At 34.6% G+C, this 20,466-nt stretch overlaps 1 protein-coding gene across 2 annotated transcripts in view; it reads left to right on the top strand.

Moving 5' to 3' along the window:
* DCC (DCC netrin 1 receptor) overlaps positions 1 to 20,466 on the top strand; it is a 1,085,205-nt gene that overhangs the window by 793,311 nt on the left and 271,428 nt on the right. For both annotated transcript variants that reach the window (XM_070513040.1, XM_070513039.1), the window contains exons 10-12: positions 5,248 to 5,396; positions 7,042 to 7,180; positions 14,011 to 14,060. In XM_070513040.1, coding sequence (XP_070369141.1) covers positions 5,248 to 5,396; positions 7,042 to 7,180; positions 14,011 to 14,060 — 338 coding nt within the window. The remainder of the gene's footprint in view (positions 1 to 5,247; positions 5,397 to 7,041; positions 7,181 to 14,010; positions 14,061 to 20,466) is intronic.

The raw sequence follows: 20,466 nt of genomic DNA, 5'->3' as shown, positions 1-20,466 counted from the left end.
TATATAAGTATATATTATATGTAAGTATATATTATACTTAAATATACTTTACAAATATGGATCTGAATAAATACACAAGTATATATATGTATATATACATACACATATCTCCAGAATCAACATAAAACACAATATGTTATCCACAGACTTATGTTAACATTATAGTTCAAAAGAAAATATTAGAGAATTCAGGAATTTGAGTTTATAGCACTGTTGTGATGAAGACTAAGCATTTAATAGCTTAAATGAAACACGTAGTCTTGACAGAAGCGGGAGTGTTGTGAAAAAGAATATCCCATGTGCAGGTAATATTTTGGTCCAGATGATATATCTGTATCTATGTCTATATATATATCTAGTCTATATATGTCTAATATCTCTATCTATGTGTATCTATATTTAAAAAGTTAGCTGGTTAAGATGACATTAATTAATGAGTTACTTGCATATATTAGATTAGAATAGATAAAGATATGAGTATTTATGATAAGATGCAATTTCTTTGATACTTTCATGTTTATATTTACTTGGAACAACATAGTATTATGGTATTTTTATTTTAATATGTGAGGATAGTAAAGAAAATCTACCAATACAATCAGATCATAAAATAAATTATATTTTAAAACAAAAAGTTAAAGTAGGAAATACTTTAGTACTAAAAAGCAATCCTTTTTCAGAAAAAGACAATTGGAAACTTTATACCAACAAAGAAAATGTTATCATTTGGCTGGAAATTGGTAAAAACACGTACTCTTGTTTGTGATTACTTAAACCAAGTGGTTTGAATTCTTCTTTTTACTTCTGGTATCTGTTATCTCTACTTAAATTCTTCTGGAAACCCAAACACACATTTTTTCCTGATGGTGTCTAATGACCATTAAGAAACGACAATAATTCAGCTGGTGAACACATGATCAGGGCTAGTACTACCCGTATTAACTGAATTCAGATTGTGGTACTTACCCCCTGATGTTCTCCCATCAGTAACTAAGCTACATATACATTTAGCTTACACGGTGGGCAAAGTACATACAGGCTCATATGCATACAACAAACACATATATACCAACTTTAGTTCTCATCAGGTGTGTTAGGAAAACACTATTTTCTGATCACTTGTGGTAACAATGCAGAATCAACAAAATCAAACAAGTTTGACTACATAGTGTATTTTAGGCTTGTGGTTTGCCATAACATTTATAATTGTATATACAGTCATTCATTTAATACACATTTATTGAATACTTTCTGTATACCTAGCATTGGACATATGCCTGTGGAGAAGACAGCTATTCCTATTATTTGTGAGACTAAGTGGAGAGTTTTGATCATTCTAACAAACAACCAGGACACTAAGCAGCCACAGCTGGGCTTATCAGGGAAGAGTATGAACTAACGTTTGTTCTTGTGGAGATGCTGCCTTGAGCTGGAGACATCCCTGTAGTCTTTTCTCCCTACAAGGCCTGATGGCAGTCACCGTGTGGTTGAGATATCTGATTCCCATGCACCCAGAGTCACAGTGAGGCAGGCTGTGCACCCCCCAGCCCTGACATGCTAGATGGCCCTCTCAGCTTGTCCTTCCAGATTATCAGGTGGCTCGCTCGGGGTTCACGGCTCATTTCTAGCTTCTCTTCCCAGCCACACTAGGAGCCTTAGGAAACTCTGAGAGTGACTTGGGCACGACTCCTTCTCATTACTTCGACCTTGTCGGCAAAGTTGACCCCAACTATGCATGTGATGGTTTAGGGGAGGTGAAATTCGTTTTCTTCTTCTTTGCTCCTTAAACATTGAAAAATTGAAGACAATTTGAATTGTTTCGTGTCACCCTCTTGTGCCCCAGTGGAACACATAAGCGAAAACTCCCCAAACACTTCTTCCCCTTCTTTTCTCCTAGACACCACCTGGAGTTGATACATCTCACGGCAGGAGTAATGGCTTTGAAGTGTGGACATTTTTAATTCTGAATCTTTGTTCTCAGAATGAGCCATGTTCAGTCAGCAATGCCATTTCAGTTTAACCAAGGCAGAGCAAGAAGGAACACATTCAGTTAATACTTTACACAGAGTTTTCCTTGTGGAAGAAAGGATACATATAAGAGGAATGGAGAAGGCAAGAATGAATCTTGTAGAGATGGATTGAAATGGGAGGTATCTCTGTAAAGTCATGAAAAACATGCATATGTATCAGTATATCTGAATATATGTACACTCATAAACATTTGTGTATGTATTTTTGTACATATATTCATATGTTTCTTGTTCGCTGAAACAGTCTAGAAACAAGGATGCCCAAGTAGCTATGAACACAGCTAACACCCAGATCTTTGTCTCAAATACCATTTCCCACTAAAAGGAACCAGAAATCTTTAGAGAAATGTTTGATTCCAGAGCTGGGGCAGGATCAAGATGAGCCTGGACTATATTATGCCAGAAAAAAAGGAAGTGCTTCAGTAAATGATGGGGCATGTCACAAGAACAGAGGGACGAGCTTAAAGAGAACCCCAGTGGCCAAATCTGGGACAATTTGAACTCCAAAATAATTAAAGACAATAATGAATTATAGATCATAAGAAAGTAGGAATCCATGTGCCCACATGATAATAGATACTTAAAGAGAGAAATATGGGCACTTGCCTATAACAGAATGCTGAGTGCCAAGTGGTTAAGGCAGAAGTGCTTGAATAGACAAAAATCAGCATTTTGTAACCATTCTGGTAAAATTGGTTGCATCAAGAACCATTAATAGACGCTAACTCCAAGAGAATTTGATAAAGAGCATGATATTTACATGGTCCTAACCTAGTATCTCCCCACAGATTGCTTATTATTTGTAAGCGGTGAACAGGGGGCTGGGGTCGGGGGATGCAGGGAGACCAGTTAACTCTACAGTGGAGAAATATGACAGCACTTGGACAAGATGTTCTTTATTAACATTAACGAGTGTACAGAGATCTTGTGCCTCTGGATGTGATGCCCTGAGAAGGACAGACGTCACTTATGTTTCATTTCAGCCTGGAATGTATAACCTAAATCCAACATGAAGAAACAAAGACAAACCCCAAATGAGGAAAATTCTATTAAAAAAAAAAACGGCCTATATTCTTCAAAAATGTAAATGGCCTAAAAGATCATGAAAGATTTTGGAACGGTTTCAGTTTAAAAGAGACTAAAGAGATCTGGCAATGAAATACAAACTTGAACCTGGACTGCATCCTGAATTGGAGAGGAAAATGCTACCTAAATGACATTATTGGTTCAGTTGACACAATTGGAATACAGATGAAGATTAGATAAAAGTATTGTTTTAATATGAAATGCACTGAAGTTAACAGCTATATTGTTCACATTCACATTCTTAGAAAATATGCACTAAAGTGTTTAGGGGTAAAAAGCCATGATCTATGCAACTTAATCTGATTAGAGAGAGACAGATTGCGAGAGAGAGAATGATAAAGTATGTAGAGTGAAGTGTTAACAATGAGTAAATCTTGATAAAAGGAACATGGGTATTCCATGTACTAGTCTTGTTTTTAAATTTTTCTATAGGTTTAAAATGATTTCCAAATAAGTTTTTACAAAATTGTTAAAAATCAGTCGAGGGGCTGGCCCCGTGGCCGAGTGGTTAAGTTCGGGCGCTCCGCTGCAGGCAGCCCAGTGTTTCGTTAGTTCGAATCCTGGGCGCGGACATGGCACTGCTCATCAGACCACGCTGAGGCAGCGTCCCACATGCCACAACTAGAAGAACCCACAACGAAGAATACACAACTATGTACCGGGGAGCTTTGGGGAGGAAAAGGAAAAAATAAAATCTTTAAAAAAAAAAATCAGTCGATAAGGTGAAATGAAAGGAATTGTCAATAACATGGATGCTCAAAATTTGGAGACTGGTGGGAAAGTATGTGAAGGTCACATAAATACCTGCTTCTGACATGAATCTTTTTTCCAAATGAATGTGTGAGTAGTAATGCTTTAAAGAGTCTGGGTTCCATGGAACAAATTCTGAAAATAATCCAGAGACACAGGTTCCACGCTGACCTAAGAAGTGTATCATCAGACATTGTATCAGCCAGGTTTTCATACGCTATTTTGCTGTGGAAGTTCAAAGTCAGAGTTGCATTGGAGGCCTAAATTGTGTATCTGTCCAAAGCTCAGTAGAATCCAAGGCTGGGAAAATACATAGCACGTTTAACTTAAGGTTGTTTTTACACCTGCAATGGTGAGACCATTTATTTATTTTGGATTACTGTAACTAACACAGCTATTGCATTTACCACTTCTAAACTGTATATTTATATTCAGACTTATAAGCACAAACAAAAAGTATGCACAAATTCAAAATCTGTAGAATTTTCTTAACTCATTTCATACCCTAACCTGACCTGATCTGACCTTATGTTAGGCTGTGTTTTGTCTTTAATAATCCTGTTTGGTGTGAATGTCATGTGTTTTGCTCTAAATACATGATTTGATAACAGGCTGTTACCACAGACCCAACTAGAGGTGTTCCAGAAAACACTGCATATGCAACACGTTACCTTTCTAAAATCTGAAAATTTCTGGATCTCAAAACGCATCTGGACACAAGTGTTTTGGTTAAGTGATTGTGGACTTGTGTTATCTAATTTCTTTAACGAGAAAACTGCTTATCCTTGATTAAGTGAAGCAACAGTTATGAGGGAAAATGGAGTACTAGAAAGTGAAATAGAAAATTAAATCCTGAAATGAATTTAAAGGACCCAGAATTGGGAAAGATTTTAAAATGCTGACTTAAATATAGACAATGTGGTAAATTATCCATAGCTGTGCTGCCTATTTGAATTGTAAGTAGAACCATGACATTTAAGTTCTAATAGTATTTTCTCTTTTCCTTTTGCAGTTATTAACAATACACAGGCAAAGACGTATTAGCATAGTGGAAAATTTTCCACATTAGGAATTTAGATCAGATCAAGAAACTCCCTCCTTTTCTGCCATTATCCTAGTCTCATATTCCTTGACCAGTTTCCTCAACTGTAAAAATAAAATAAGTAATTTGGATTAATATAAGCCCTCTTCTGAATTTTACAATGAAATGATTCTAAAATTTTATTACGTTATATTTATATTTTATGTGTTCATATTCTTATTCTATCTGGTTCTAAAAATAGTACATGCTGTGATAACTTCCTTGAACTGTAAAAGATGTAATTTTGGTTTTTTCGGCAAAGTCAACCCTCTTATACTAATCAATTTCTCTTATATACAGTGCAAGTTCCAGGGCCAGTAGAAAACCTGCAAGCTGTATCTACCTCACCTACCTCAATTCTTATTACCTGGGAACCCCCCGCCTATGCAAATGGTCCAGTCCAAGGTTACAGATTGTTCTGCACTGAGGTGTCCACGGGAAAGGAACAGGTAGGTAGAGGAATGGTCCCCACTGCTGACACTTATTGTAGGAAGAGATTTGCAAGCTCTTGATACAGTCCAGTGTCCAGCACATTTATTGGGTAGCTGATCAGTTTTGAAGTTTTTGTTATTGGAAACTTTAAACAATTTAATTGAATTCTGGTGGTAAGAGAGACAAATGGGCCATAAGATGAAGTCAATATAAAGGATGCAAATTTTTTGTTTGAGTAGGTAGTGGCCTGGGCCAGTGTAACCACATTTGTATTAATCCATCTGGTCCTAGAAAGCATTTGCATTTTCAGCCCTTATCCTCAGGGATTATTGAGATCATATTCAATGACCTCAGCCAACATGCTCTTGTCATATATTTGATGTTATTTCTGTCCTCTCTCCACCATCGGGCTGTCACCGATCACTTTTCATTGTTTTCTTTATACCCCACTTCAGAAGGCTACCTTCGTCTCTCTTACATTTTGCTTCTAATCTGTGGTTAGCACAGACACCTAAAAATAGGTAAGTTAGGTTTTCAGGTAAAGTAAGAGTAACTAAGGCTTTAGGGAGGCACATGAAACTCAGCAGTTCTATTTTGTGACATATTTATGACTATGGAAATGTTTACTTTCAGATTCTCAAATTCATGTGGAAAAAGATATATCGACAAGTGTGTAGTTAAATAGGAATGATCCAGAGGTGACCTTGAGATAGTGGAGTTCTTAGGATGTGTGGTGAAGTTTGCAAGCATAGTCTTGTCTTTAGGCTTCCACCTAAATTGCATGATGGAGATTTTTCATTTAAAAAAATGTTTTGTAATAGTCATATTCAGAAATAGTTCAAGTCCCAAGTTATATTATAAGATAAGAATTACTAAGAGCTCCTCCTGTGTAATCATTCATTCCAATTTTTTGTTTATCTGCTGTCTCTATGCTATTTAGTTCTTATTTTCACCTTTCTATTCTATCCACTTTTTTTTTTACACATTTTAGCTCTTCAGTAATGCATTTCACCAATCCATTTAAATCAATTCAAAACCAATGTTAGCCGAGATAGATGTGAGTGTGAGCATCATCGTGGAGAGCTAAATAATGGGTCTTCTAGAGCAAAGTGACTCTGATTTCTCAGTGACCTTCACCTCCAGTACCTCATTTCTGCAGCTGTGAAGTGCTGAAAACAGTTCCAAACTCCCTCACAGCATTTTGAGAGAGAAAAATTGTGGCAAAGTATCTGTCAGTTTCAAGAGCTGTGGGTATATTTCAGCAAGGGAAGGCAGAAATCTATTGCTGCTTGGTGAATTATTCCATTTAGGGTACAGGAGAAGCTCTCTGTTCCCATGGATTTACAAGCTGCCTTCGCCTGTCAGCATTTGGTGTGGGCGGAATACTGCACACCATTCAATGTATTGGGTGGTGTTAAGCAAATTGGAACTTAATGACTGTAAAAATAGCATGGTGCTATTTTAACTAGGAGTCTATAGAGTGGTTTGGGCTTATTGGGGGCGTGTATGTCACAAGTTAGGTTTTACAATAACTCATTATAAAGCTAGAGTGTAGTTTTGTGAGTAAGAGTCTAAAATCCAAATCATTCATTGCTCAGAATGGTTGCCATTTCTGCTTTAATGTGCCTCCTGAATAACAGTTTTGGTGTTTTATGTCTCCAGAATATAGAAGTTGATGGACTGTCTTATAAGCTGGAAGGCCTGAAAAAATTCACGGAATATACTCTTCGATTCCTAGCTTATAATCGTTATGGGCCAGGAGTGTCTACTGATGATATAACAGTGGTTACGCTTTCTGATGGTAAGTTATACACAATGAAACTTGACTCACGTATTTGTTATGATAATGAAATAATATTGTATGGATGTCATAGACTCCATTTTCAATATTTCCTAACTAAAAGTTTATGGAATATATTAGCATAAATTAGAAATTTGGCTAATTCCCTCAAACTATCTATCTAATCAAATTCAAACTTTCAAAAGGTATACTCTCTGAATCAGGATGTCCTAATAGGTAATCTTCAAAGTGTGACTACTGTCTAAAAGCTCAAAATAACTCTTTGTGTTTTTCTTTATTTCTATAAAGACACACATTTGTGCAGGTGTGTAGACTAATTATATTGGTGTGTTTCTTTTATTTCTCATTCTAAAAATAAGTAGATGATAAAAAGTGTAAATGATAGACAATCTTCCTACACACATCTCTTAATTTTAAAATACATCATAAAGATTTAGGCTAAATAATCCAGCATTGAAAGTGTTAAAATTGAAAATGTATGCTTTTAGTTGTACTTTGCCTAGCAAATGAAAGATCAGATGTATTTTCTTAAATGCCATAAAAGAGAGGAAGAAATCTTAATGAAGTGGATGGATTTGACAAAGCAGTGGCAGACAAAACTGGATATCTAAGAAATGGATAATAATGAAACGTTGGGAAATTTAATGTATGTTGTGGGGCCAGTGAATATTCAGGCAGGTGCAAAAATGCAGAGATGTGACCTCCATGAATATTAAAAAGGCAATAAGCTAGTTCTTTCCAGCAACAGTTTCCATGTTGGTGTGTATAATTTTATAAATTATTGATCTTTTAAATTAAAAAAAAGATAACTTTAACTTGTGATTACTTGACAGATCCATCATTCTTTAATCTAGGAAAGTATCTGAGTGGGTATTTCACACAGTATCAGTGGAATGAGGAAGGGCATGTATGTTATTAAGGACAGTATAAGGAAGACACAGGAGTAATACTCAATTGCAATTTCAACTTAAAAAAAATATTTTATATGTAACACCACTTCAGCATCATTTTTAATCTAATTCTTATGCCCATCCATCTGATTCTGTTATTAAAGACAGAACAGAATATTTATTGGCAGAATAAATTACTTCACAACTTGCAATTATAAAAATAAAAGGAAAACAAATGAAAATGAATATTTTACATAATTTATGTAGATTTCATTCACACTCTGAACTGTAATACTGTGGCCTTATTCTCCACTTTGGTTTTAAATGTTATAAGTGAGAAAAACAGATTATTACTCATTAGTCCAAGAATTATCATCTCGAAGTGTTGCAACATTTAGGACTTGGAAAATTCATGTCACTTAATAAAAGAATTTCATAACCGTAATCCCACAAGCATCACAGTGCAATTGACACTAACTTCCCTCTATCAGATTTATCTGTTAGGAGGAAGAAGGAACTTCATGGTCCCTTGGGAGCGGGCTCCCTGACCTCGTCTGCATGCATCTTTACAATCAACTCATCTCTTTTAATTTCCAAGGAAAAATCCTGTATCTTGGCTCCCATTCCCTTATTATCCAGTCCACTTCTCTCTACGTCCCGCTGATTCTTTTCCTCTCTACTGAAGCTGTCCGTGCTGAGGTCACGCATCATATATAGATGTATTTAATCACATTTAATAGGCACCTGCTTCTAGTCCTCAGTCATGAAGCCCTCTTCTTGACTTTATGGATGCTGTAAAAGGGATATGTGAAAATTAAATGGACTAACCCACGTAAGCACCTAAAACTTGACCATGGCATATTTTAAGTGTTTAATAAATGTTATCTGTGCCAAGGCACATGTCTCTTTTTCTCATTGTGCTACATGCTCCTTAATATGAGAGGTGATGTTGTTTTCATGTTTGTATTCATCTTACCTCAGTAAATATTTATTGAATTAATCAGACAGTTCAGCCAAACTTGTACAATTTTTCACATGTATAGTCTTATCTTTAGGACTTCTCATTTGCGTGGCTAATTTAATATATAACTGTGTCTAAATGCATCTTTGTTGTAGACAGAATCATATTTCTTATCCGGTCGGAGATATCCTTATCATAAAAATTTATATTAGGACCACAGAAAAATTGAATAAAAATAGAAATGAAATTAAAATAAATTTTTTTCTGAATTAATTATCCCAATGACATCCCCATTACGCTAAGATGCTTATAAAGATTTTTATCCTAATGAGCTGCCATCTCTAATTAAGCTCCGCTTTAATTGTTTTTCTTGGAAGAAACATTGTTTCCTGTTCAAATTCCTTCACCTAGTGTGTCATTGGTTTACAACGATCCGTTTCTTCACTGAGATTGCAGAGCATCAGATCTGGGCAGACTAAAATTTAGTATGGGATGTAACTACTTTTGCCAGTTTGTTCTCAAATACTGTCTCTTGAAGTAGTTGAGATGGATAAGTCATTAACAGATTTTATGAATGAATGAACATTTATGAGTGCCCATGCCAGCTTGCCCTGTGTCCAAAAGCAGATGGACTCAATTTCATAGGCAAACTCAACTATAGGAATGTGCTTCTTACTATCACTAATGTGTATTGAATACTTATTAGTGTGAGGCCCTGCTCTAGTCACTTTGCATTATTAACCTTTTGCCCTCACGATACACTAATTTTCCCCACTTTACAGATGGTGAAACTAATACAAAAAAAGGTCACAAAAGCTAGTAAGCAGCAGAGCCAGTTCACACGAGTCTATAAGTAAAGATGCATGACTTACTGTGAAAACATATTGAGTTTCTCTTCTTCGATAATAAATTTTTCATATTAATTCCTTAAAGTAAAAAGCTCTTGATTATATATGAATTATTTCAATCCATAAATTATGCATACAGGACAGCACATACTTGCTAAGGGAAGGAATTCAAGTACCTGTCTGAATGGAGATTAATTTACAAATGTGAGAACTTTACCTACTCCACAGAATGACTCCTCATCATGGGTTTCAAACCAGCATGTTCCACCATATTGAGGGGAATTTCCAGACCAAACACCTCTGATTGGCTTTAATGAACCTATTGTAAATGATGAATTGCTTGGCATTTTGAAGAGAGAAGCAATGAACTATGTCCATCCCCTCTGCTTCCTGAAGCAATGAAATATCTTGGGAAGACCAATAAAAAGAGGCTCAGATAAATGTGGATTCCACTCACTTCCACCAAGCATCTGATCCTATCTATTGTATCTATTTATCTCTAAATAATATGGAAATTGATAGTGAGAAGGAGAGAGTGGCGCTCAATAACTAAAATTACTGTAGAAAAAATTCTCTACTTTCTTTCCTGACTATGTAAGGCAAGAATAGCCATTGTGCTATCAATAAAATGTAAGAGAAATTTATATTGTAAATATAATAGACAAAATATGACAATACCATTGTTGTAAGGATCTTTGAGATTTTATTATATTGGCTTACAATTCCTAACACAGAAAATAATCTTGATACTTCTCAAATTGTGGTAGTTACCAAAAGGAGAGCACATGTTTTTCTTTTCTCTTATATATTCTTGGCTTGCTGGAATTGAAGAGTTAAATGCCATTTATAAACTTAAATCAAAATAACATTTGAGAGTTACATATCAGCTAGCACAGAACCTAGAACAAAACATGATAAATCTGTTACCTTCTTCCTCCAAAATTTAATCACCTATCATAAATTCAGCTCGTGTTACTGAAATTATATTTTTATATTATTTGATTGGTCAAAAAATGGGTGTAATGTGATTAGTAAACTATAATATGACATGTAAATATTACACCACCATGTGAAATATAAACTAAGAATATTTTTCTATGTTTAAGGAGTGATTTATTATGCCTTAATATTAAGACATAATTTCCAAACTTTGCTTTTAAGGCATTATATTTTTCAGAAGTTTATGAAATTATATGATTGAGAGCACAGCTTTTTTTGAATTTGTACAAAGTTTAATTTTCAATGCTTTACAGAATAATTTGAATATGGATTATATTGAATTCTTCCTCATTGTGAGGATATGTTTGTTTAGTACTCTGATCACACACATCACTCTTATTTCAAGCCTGTCTCTAATCTTTCCTCTTTTAAATAAAAATGCAGAGATCATCTTATTAAAGCCTGTGCGTTCTTCCCTTTCCTGAAGACTGGACTGGGCTGGCCAAAGGTCTGTGAAGGTAGTTCAGGGAAGTCTATTTCAGTAATGTAGCATTTGTAGAGATGAGAAGATATGAACATTGCCAGATGCAGAAGAGCCCTTTTGATTATTTTAGCTCAAAAAAATGAATATCTTAATGTTTTAATAATAGTAACGTGCAAATGGAATAAAAGATATAAAAGAATGAAAATTTTACAGATGAGTTTTGGGGGAAACTGATCTGTGTTAATAAAACATACTTTAAAAACTCAACAAAAAAGGATATCTAGATGTCACAAAACACGTGAAAAGACGCTTGACATTACTAGTCCTCAGGGTAAACAGATAAAAATACTATATACCTACCAAATTAATAAAATTAAAAAGATTGAAAAAAACAAATGTTGGTAAGGATATAGGACAATTGGATCTTGCTACGTTGTTAGTGGGAGTGTAATTTGGTACAATCAATTTGGCAAACTTTGTATCTATTAAAGCTTAACATATGTGGAAACCTCACAAGAGTTTCTGCTCCTACCAGTATTGCCTCTCCTATGTATATAATGAAGAAAACGAGTGCAATTATCCACTGAAAGACATGCACAATAATTTTCATAGCATATTTATTCTCATAGCCCCAAACTGGAAATAATCCCAATACCATTCATCAAAAGAATGGATAAATATAAAAAGAACAGTCATATAATACTAGGAAGCAACAAAAAACAAACAAGAACTCAAAGAACCACTGCACTTGAAACAACATGAATGAATCTCAAGAAATAATAATGAGCAAAAGAAGCCAGTTTGGAAAAAAAATATGATTTCCTTTTTTGTAAGCTTAAAAACAAGCTAAACTAGCCTATGGTATTAGAAGTCAGAATAGTGGTTATTCTAGAAGGGTATTGACTGGGAGGCAAGTGAGCTTTCCAGGGTGCTGAAATATCCTACACTGTAGTTTAGGTGGTGTTTAAATGGGAAAACACCCACACACATACAGCTTTGTCCAGTCATACACACAAGATTTGTGTACTTTCCTGTATATAGGTTATACCTTAATTTAAAAAACCAAAATTTCAAAAAGAAATCTTGTTGTGACTGAAACCCAGAATATGAAAAAGCTTTTATAATTAATTAATTAATTAATTCTACAAATATTTGTTGAATGTGACCCACATGCCTGTCACTCCTGTCAATACTAGGGATGCAACTTCAAAAGGGACAAAAATCCTGGTCCCTGTGGGGTTATATTCTGTATTTGATAAGAAGACCGTAATATGAACTAAAAGAAATTAAATAATAATGTCTATTTTCTAAATTATGAAATAGTTTTGAAAGAACATTTATTGATCTAGTTAATGAAAAACAATTCCACTGGTGAGTATTTTATGACAAGCTACATTGTCTACAAACTATATTAAGCACTAAGACAAGAAGTTCAAAATCACAATAAAATAAGTGATTACAATTCCCATCATGTTCAGAAAGGTCCAGGAGCTAACATTTAAGCAAGCATCCTTTTGCTCATTTAATCATTGAGTCAGTAAATATTAATTGAATATCAGTTTGGAGAATAAAAAAGATTAATCAGACATATAGCATGCCCTCATCGTTATTACTTTTCAGAAGGTAAAATCAGAATAAAGCATAGGTAAATTCAAGGTGAAATTTAAGTACCCTAGAAAAGCATAAATATTGTCCAAGTTCATGTTAAAGAAGGGAGAACATGACAAAAAAATGACCCTTAAATTTCTGAAGATGCTGAGAGCATTTCTTATCTACTAAATTCATCGATTTGGCTTGAACAGGATAGAGACTACTCGTTTTATAGGTTAATATGTATTAAGCATTTATTGAATACTTCTATTTCTATTGTGGGGCAGAAAGTTTTATTTTGTTTATGATTCATCCAAAATATCTAGAATAGTGACTGACACATAACAGCCATTCAGTGAATAGTTGTCTTTGAATTACTCAAATGATAGAATATTAACTTTTTGATATAGTAAATATTCATTACAAGTATTACACAGAAAGGTGTTTATGGTCTTCCTTCTTCCATGAAAGAATGAGACAATCAAAATTCAGGCAAGAGAAACAAAATACCTGGAAAATTCACAAAGAAAGATAAACTGCTCCTTTGTTCCTAGAATTGATTCACCAAATGCTATTTGGTAACCTGCTTGCATCTATGACACATAGGTTTAATTACATACAGCTAAATAAAGGGATCTATTTCCTCTTTTCAGTTTTTAAGAGATAATAAAGATTGCATTGAACAGATTAAGCAACATGAGTGACCATTAGAATGACATATTTCATCTTAAAACCATGCAGATTTTGAAATGCATGATAACTTAAGCCTTTAAAACCACTCTAGGAAATCTCCTGTGCCTTTTTATTGGTTTCTCTGTGAAGATTATCACAGGAAAGCTGTAATTAAATAGCAGTATCTGGCATCACGGCAGGTGCTCTCTTGCCTAACAGTTTTGGGGGCTCCCTAAATGGATAACTGGCCCACCAAGTGAGAAAAAAATTTTAAAATGCAGTTATTTTTCCCCTCTCCAGGGAAATTTTGAAGTGCCACCTGGATCAACCTACTTAATTATCATTATGAACTGTGAAAAAGACAGGCTTTCTCTTTGCAAAGAGGGTTGTAGTTTCTCTTTCATGGCTTTGGCAGTAATCATCTCACCTTCTTTTATTCTTTTTAGTGCCAAGTGCCCCGCCTCAGAACGTCTCCCTGGAAGTAGTTAATTCGAGGGTAAGTGGTGGAAATTTTCACTATTTCATTACCTATACATGTATAACTTTCACTTACCCATCCACCTCATTGGGCGAATGGTAACTTTCATGTGAAGAAATGTTCCAGAGCAGGGCAGTGAGTGTCATTGATCCCACGTCTCTTTCTACCACACTTGAATTAATTAAAGGAATAGTACACTTGATTTTATAAATGTTATAATATTTAAATGTTATAATAATTAAAGGCTATTCCATCAGGAAACAAAGATGTCTATTTACGTATACTTACCAGTATAAGACATATGTGCTAGATGGAACAGCTGAATGTGGGAATGAGTAAAACAACTGAAGGAGGTGGGATAAAGAAAGACGTTGTTTCTTGGCTGATTAACTAGAACAGACTATTTCATCATCATCCCTATTTTTCCCTTACAAATATAGATGTTGCAGGCCATTCTTCAGGCCCAATAAGGTTATGTTTATGAAGCAATATTACCCAGTGATTGGCGTTTTTCTGGCCGGTAAAGTTGATATAACTTTCACAAGGATATAAATTAAGCTAGGTATAGCAGAAGATAAGAAGCCTAATGCCAGAAATGGTTTTCTAGAAACATCACCTTATTTCAAGTATGTCTCACGGTTGAAAATAAGCCAAAGCCATACAGTAGAATGCAGCAAACCAGGATTGGTGTGGCCTGACTCTTTCATCACCTTGTTGCGGGCACTCAGGGAAATCATTTCACTATCCCTTGGGCCTCATTGAGGGAATTGGCCTAACTCCTCTCTAAGTTCTGGGAGACAGCAGGGAAATTATATGAGTCTTAGAGAAAATCCTACTCTGGTTTTTAATCTTAGCTTTCCCTTTTAATAACAATATGATCTTAGAAATGTTTCCAACCTCATCGAACCTCAGTTTCTCTATCCATCCGATGTGAGTGTGAATGCCTTCCTTACTGATTTATCATGAGGTACCAGCAATATAACATATACAACGGATCTAACTTAGTCTTGGTAGCTATTACTTCAATGTACAATTCCTTGCCATATTTTGCAAAAAGTTCTGATGAAGCTCTATTTTGTGACTTTGATCAGATTTGCTTCTGTCAAATGAATTATTTTTTGGAGCTGGTGAAATGTCTCGAAATTGTTAGCCTCATACTTTTAGGCATTATATTGAATAAGAACAGTGAAATAAATTTAAAATAAGAAGGGAGAAAAGTAAGTGAACTCAGGGAGACAAAAATGAGTTAAGGGAAAATAACCAGAAATAAATATCACGCTAAAAAAAGACATTATTATTTGCAACAACGTTAAATGTTTTACAGATGTGTCACTCAAATTAAGAGATTGCCAAATGAAAGTCAAGTAGATTATTACAATTATTGTAGGTTGTTAATAAACGAAACTTGGAAAACATCTTATAGTTTCTCTTGTTTTAATGGCTCATTTTTGTTAGTTTTTCACCCACCTCACATCTTTTCTCCACGACAGAACATAGAAGTTGATATAAACTATTTTGTGCATGTGTTTGCTCAATTCCTTTGAAAGTCTACTCTGGCAAAGGATAAATGTTTTCTTCTGAAATGTGAATAAGGCATTATTGAATGACCCTGGATGCTGACTATATTTAAATATGGATTTATAACCTTCCTGAAGAGAGAATTCTTGGATTGCAAAATTGGCTCTTTCAAGTGATTTTTATATATATAATTTTATATATATATATACATACAAAAATATATATGTGTGTATACATACACAAATATCACAGTCCATACTCTTCTATAATATGTAATGCTTGCAGCAACCAAATATAAACACTCCTGCTTTTATGCTCTTGTGGTCATCTCTGGAACATTGCACTGCTAGAAAATTTAACATGTTCATTGACTTTTCAGAAAGGATAGAGCAGGCCCAGATGCTGGAAAGCCTGTTACTCTCCTCTCCTTCCCTCCATCTTATTTCTTAGCTTTTAATAAATTATAAATTAAAAATTGTTTTTCTTGGATTGTTACCAAGAAGAAAGAAACGGGATGATCAAAACACTGTTTTTTCATTCCCAATATTTTGATGAAGAGAAAGATGAAAACAATATGCTATTGTGATATTCTTCTTCTGTTTGAAACAAAAGAATTCTCAAATATATTAATATTTACCCCTGATTATTACCATTTTAAGGAACAACATTTGTTTAAAAAGAAATATTGTAGTTGAGTAAGTATTGTATTCTTTTTAGATTAACAGAATTATGACTTGAATTTATTATACTTGAGATTTTATTTGATATAGAAGGAACAGTCATATTTTGAAATTTTATTCTATCATATTTGCTACTACAGAACATAATTATTTTATTGACAGTCAATGAGGGAATTTGGTGGTGCTAATATTTTTGTACACAGATGGCTAGGATTTCTGTACCTAGAGCCGAAAGGTCACTGTAAGGTATAAAATGACCATTTATAGATACTTGTTAAGGTTATGGCCGCCTATAAGCCAATAGGACTCAGAAATCACGTTCCAGGGTATGCAAACGGAGAGGTCCTTTACATTTAGATAAAAGAACCAAAAGAAATTCTGTTACTATACTGTTCTCAGAAACCCAGTACAGTAGATTACCTTTATAAAGCTATAATCACAGAACAGGCATGATTTCCTTTCTCCAAGCTAACTGTGAATGTAAATTTTGTTTTGAAAGAATTGCTTTACCTATAGATACTAGATTTGGGGTAATAATGGGTCATGATTAGATGGTTATTTCTGGTACTAAAACTTCTTTACAAGACATAACATCTTCACAAGAAAAGAGAAAACAGTAGTTTAGAGTATGAACTTTAAAATGTGACTGTTTTATTAGGAAAACTTTTTATAAGGGCAATTTTCTTAAGGTGTTAGTTTGAAATTCAATTATTTGGAGAAATAAATGTTACAATTTAATTAGTTGGCTAGTGTGTAGAGCACAAGTTTATAGAATGCAAAGGGCTTATGTTGGTACTTGATTATTTTCCTATGTTCTAATATTAAAGTTCTGAGAATAGGAACATTTAGACACTACTAGGATTCAAGATGCTTGGGCTCTTTCACCAGCTCTTCGAGATCTTGGAAAGTCACTGTGCCTCAGTTTCATTTATTCTTTCAACATTTACTGTGCACTTACTATATATCTACTACCTATATGTATCTACTGTATAAATACATACATATATTATATACACACACACATACACACTGTATTTAGACCTATTATACTATTATATATACTTATATGACCCAGTCTTTGCTTTCGCGGAGCTGACAGTTTAGTAGGAAAACACATGAGAAAAAACTTACTTTTCATCTAACCACATTTAATCTACTGTAACTCTTCAAAATTGATGTTATGTCATCATGGATAAAATGAGAAGGTTGGATAAATAATCTCTAAAAAATCTTGTGGCTGCAAACATCTATGACTATATTTCTACTTGTTAGGCCTTTTCTCAATCATTTTATCTTTACAGAATTAGAGGAAACGGCACAAGTACATTGACTAAAGTATACCGGACTTAACTCGCAAGTTCATATTTATCAACCAAGCACTATAGGCTGATTACAAGGAATAAAATATTAAACCCAAATAAGAAAAAGCAAAATCCAGTATATCATCAGGACTGGGTCATTGTGCAGCTTTAGATTTTTTAAATGCAGAATAGTGAATTCTTCTCATTACAACACTGCACATCTCTATTGTTGAAATTGTTACCTTTGAATTCGAGATGCATCTATGTGGATGTCATTTTGTTGCATTCCTAAAAGCTGGTACCCAGTGATTCACTCACTCACAGTTCGATAGTGTGTAAAGTGCCTTTGCTGCAACAGTAGAAAAAGTGACTGGTATCTTCCTGCATCTTAAAGTGCCTCGCTCCCCCATGGTTGAGCATAAATTGGCGTGCTTCAATAACTCAAAAATTAGTTTAGCAATCATAAAATTCCCTTTGCCCAGAAACTACCCAAAGGGAGAATTAAAAACAGCAACTTCCGACTCCAAAAAACAAACTGATCATTTTGGCCTCAGATGTTTTAAAGTCTTTCTTTCTTTCTTTTTTTGAAACAATGCAGAGGGAATCTCAATGTTATATCAATGGGTAACCTCAGAGAAGCATGCTTCTGAAGATGTGATGTGACAGCATGGATTTTGAATGAGATCTTTGTCTCTTGTCATTGGACTAGTGATAATTCTCTTGTCAACCTAAGTCCATAACCAAATGGATGGCTGAGTATTTGCGCTTGACTCCCAACTGGGATGCTCACTTGTTAGGTACTTTGAGCAAAAGTGAAAATGAGAAGAAGGGGCAAAATTGGAGGAATGAAAACCAAAGAGCCAATGTGAGTTACGATATTAATTTGCAGGTCCTCTATTTTTTTTTTCTTTCCAAAACTGGGATTGTCTTCTCTTGGCTGTGCAGAGAGCACTTGAATTCACACTGCTCCCTGCTGCATTACAGCCACCCTAAAAACACACTGTTCACACAGATGTTCTGGAGCCACTTCTTCAGTCTCACCATGCTTCCCGTGAACATAGATCTCTTTCTTGCATACTGTACATAGGCATAGGCCTCAGATAGTCATGCAAAGAACACACAAGCAAAAGTTTTATGGAATCATCCTAAATTCTTCCTAAAACACACTTTGGCCACTGAAATTTTTTGGAGCCAGAGCTCTGAGTCTTCCTCTCACAAATATAGCTAGTTTCTGAAATGGATTTAATGTAGAGAAACAGGACAGTTACGAGACCATAGATGATGACTGATTGCGTGTAAAGATCATTTAGAAACTAGCATTTCCAGTAATATTTACACTGACAAACTTCACAGTGGTATTTGTACTCAGTCATAATACACAGAAAATTTCTGCTTGAATACAGTGTCTGGTCCAGTTATCCATCAATCCAATTCAAGTAGATGTAGATCTCTTGTATTTATTTTAGTTGTTGACCCCTTCATTGATTCATTCTGCGTCTGCTCCTTGAGCACAGATAATGTGCAGGGAACCATGACTGAAGCAGTTTGGGGAAGGGTGTGAAGGTAGGAACATAATTATAAGGAAGGCAGTGTTTCCTGATAGTTCTTACAGTCTAGTCTTTCTGTTTTTGTCTGGAATTTGTAGAATAGACTACACTGACATGAGTATTTATAGTATATTAAAGTCAGACAACATGTAATAATTTGTGAGACTCCCTCAAGGATAAAACTGTATTTGGTCTGTAATTTGGATAAAACTCATCTTCAGAGAATTGCTATTCTGTTTACTTTTTTTAAATAGATATTTTTTTTGTTGTGGTAAAATATACATAACACAAAATTTACCATTTTAATCATTTTTAAATTTACAGGTCAGTGTCATAAGTCTGTTCACATTGTTGTGCACTCATCACCACCATCCATCTCCAGAACTCTTTTCTTCTTCTCAAACTGAAACTCTGTACACATCAAATAATAGGATCACCCTTCTCCCCTTCCTCCAGACCCTGGCACCTGCCATTCTACTTTCTGTGTCCTGACTTGTTTTATAACAGAGTGAGGAAACCAATTCATGGAAAAAAGTTGTTGTGCCTTTTCACTTTATCTTATTAGAGAAATGAAACACTTTTAAAGTTTTAGATCTTTATCAGGGAAATGAAAGATTTAATGGATTATAGTGGTCAAGAATACAGGTAGATGTTTAACTGGCTGAGAAGAAATGCCTCACTTCCCATTATGGATAGTGCTTTCAGAATACTTCTGTTCCAAGGTCCCACATTAATGAATCCTTTTTTAAAAATCTAGTGAAAAAGCCAACTGTTGTATTAATAAAGAACTAGAACTGTGTGCATGAGATTGTTCTGGAGTAACTCTGAAAACATCATTTTGGTCCCCAGCATCAGTTTCACATCGCATCACAATTTAGATCAGAGCTCCTAACCATTAGCTAACTTGATCCTTTGATTATTTTTTTAAGTTCAAATAAGTCAACAGTTTCCATCTTTTTTCAGTGAAAACCCAATGAATATGTAAAGATAAACTATGAACGGGTAGGTTATTAGGAGAGTGAAAAAAAAATGGATGACGAGTTTTTAAATAATATAAATCCATCATGCCAATTTAAATGCATTCTGTAAACAGGTTAAATAAGAGAACACTCTGGACATTCAAATCATATCTTTCTATCACTCGATCACTCATTTTCTTAGAGCTGTTCTTTCCAAAGTTTATCCCAGGGAATATTTGCCTCTGATACTTTTCAAGCAATGAGGTTGCATGGTTTAAAAAATTGTGAGAGATATAAGTCCCCTCTTGGCAATACTAAGGGCTATGGAAAGTATTTGCTTAACTCTGCTTTGCCTAAATTATTTCTTTCTACAAAGCTCTTTCATACTAAATACTATCTTTAAAACTTTTTCGAAATGA

This window comes from Equus asinus, chromosome 7 (genome assembly GCF_041296235.1).
Source record: "Equus asinus isolate D_3611 breed Donkey chromosome 7, EquAss-T2T_v2, whole genome shotgun sequence".
NCBI lineage: Eukaryota > Metazoa > Chordata > Mammalia > Perissodactyla > Equidae > Equus > Equus asinus.
This window is presented reverse-complemented; position numbering and strand designations above follow the sequence as displayed.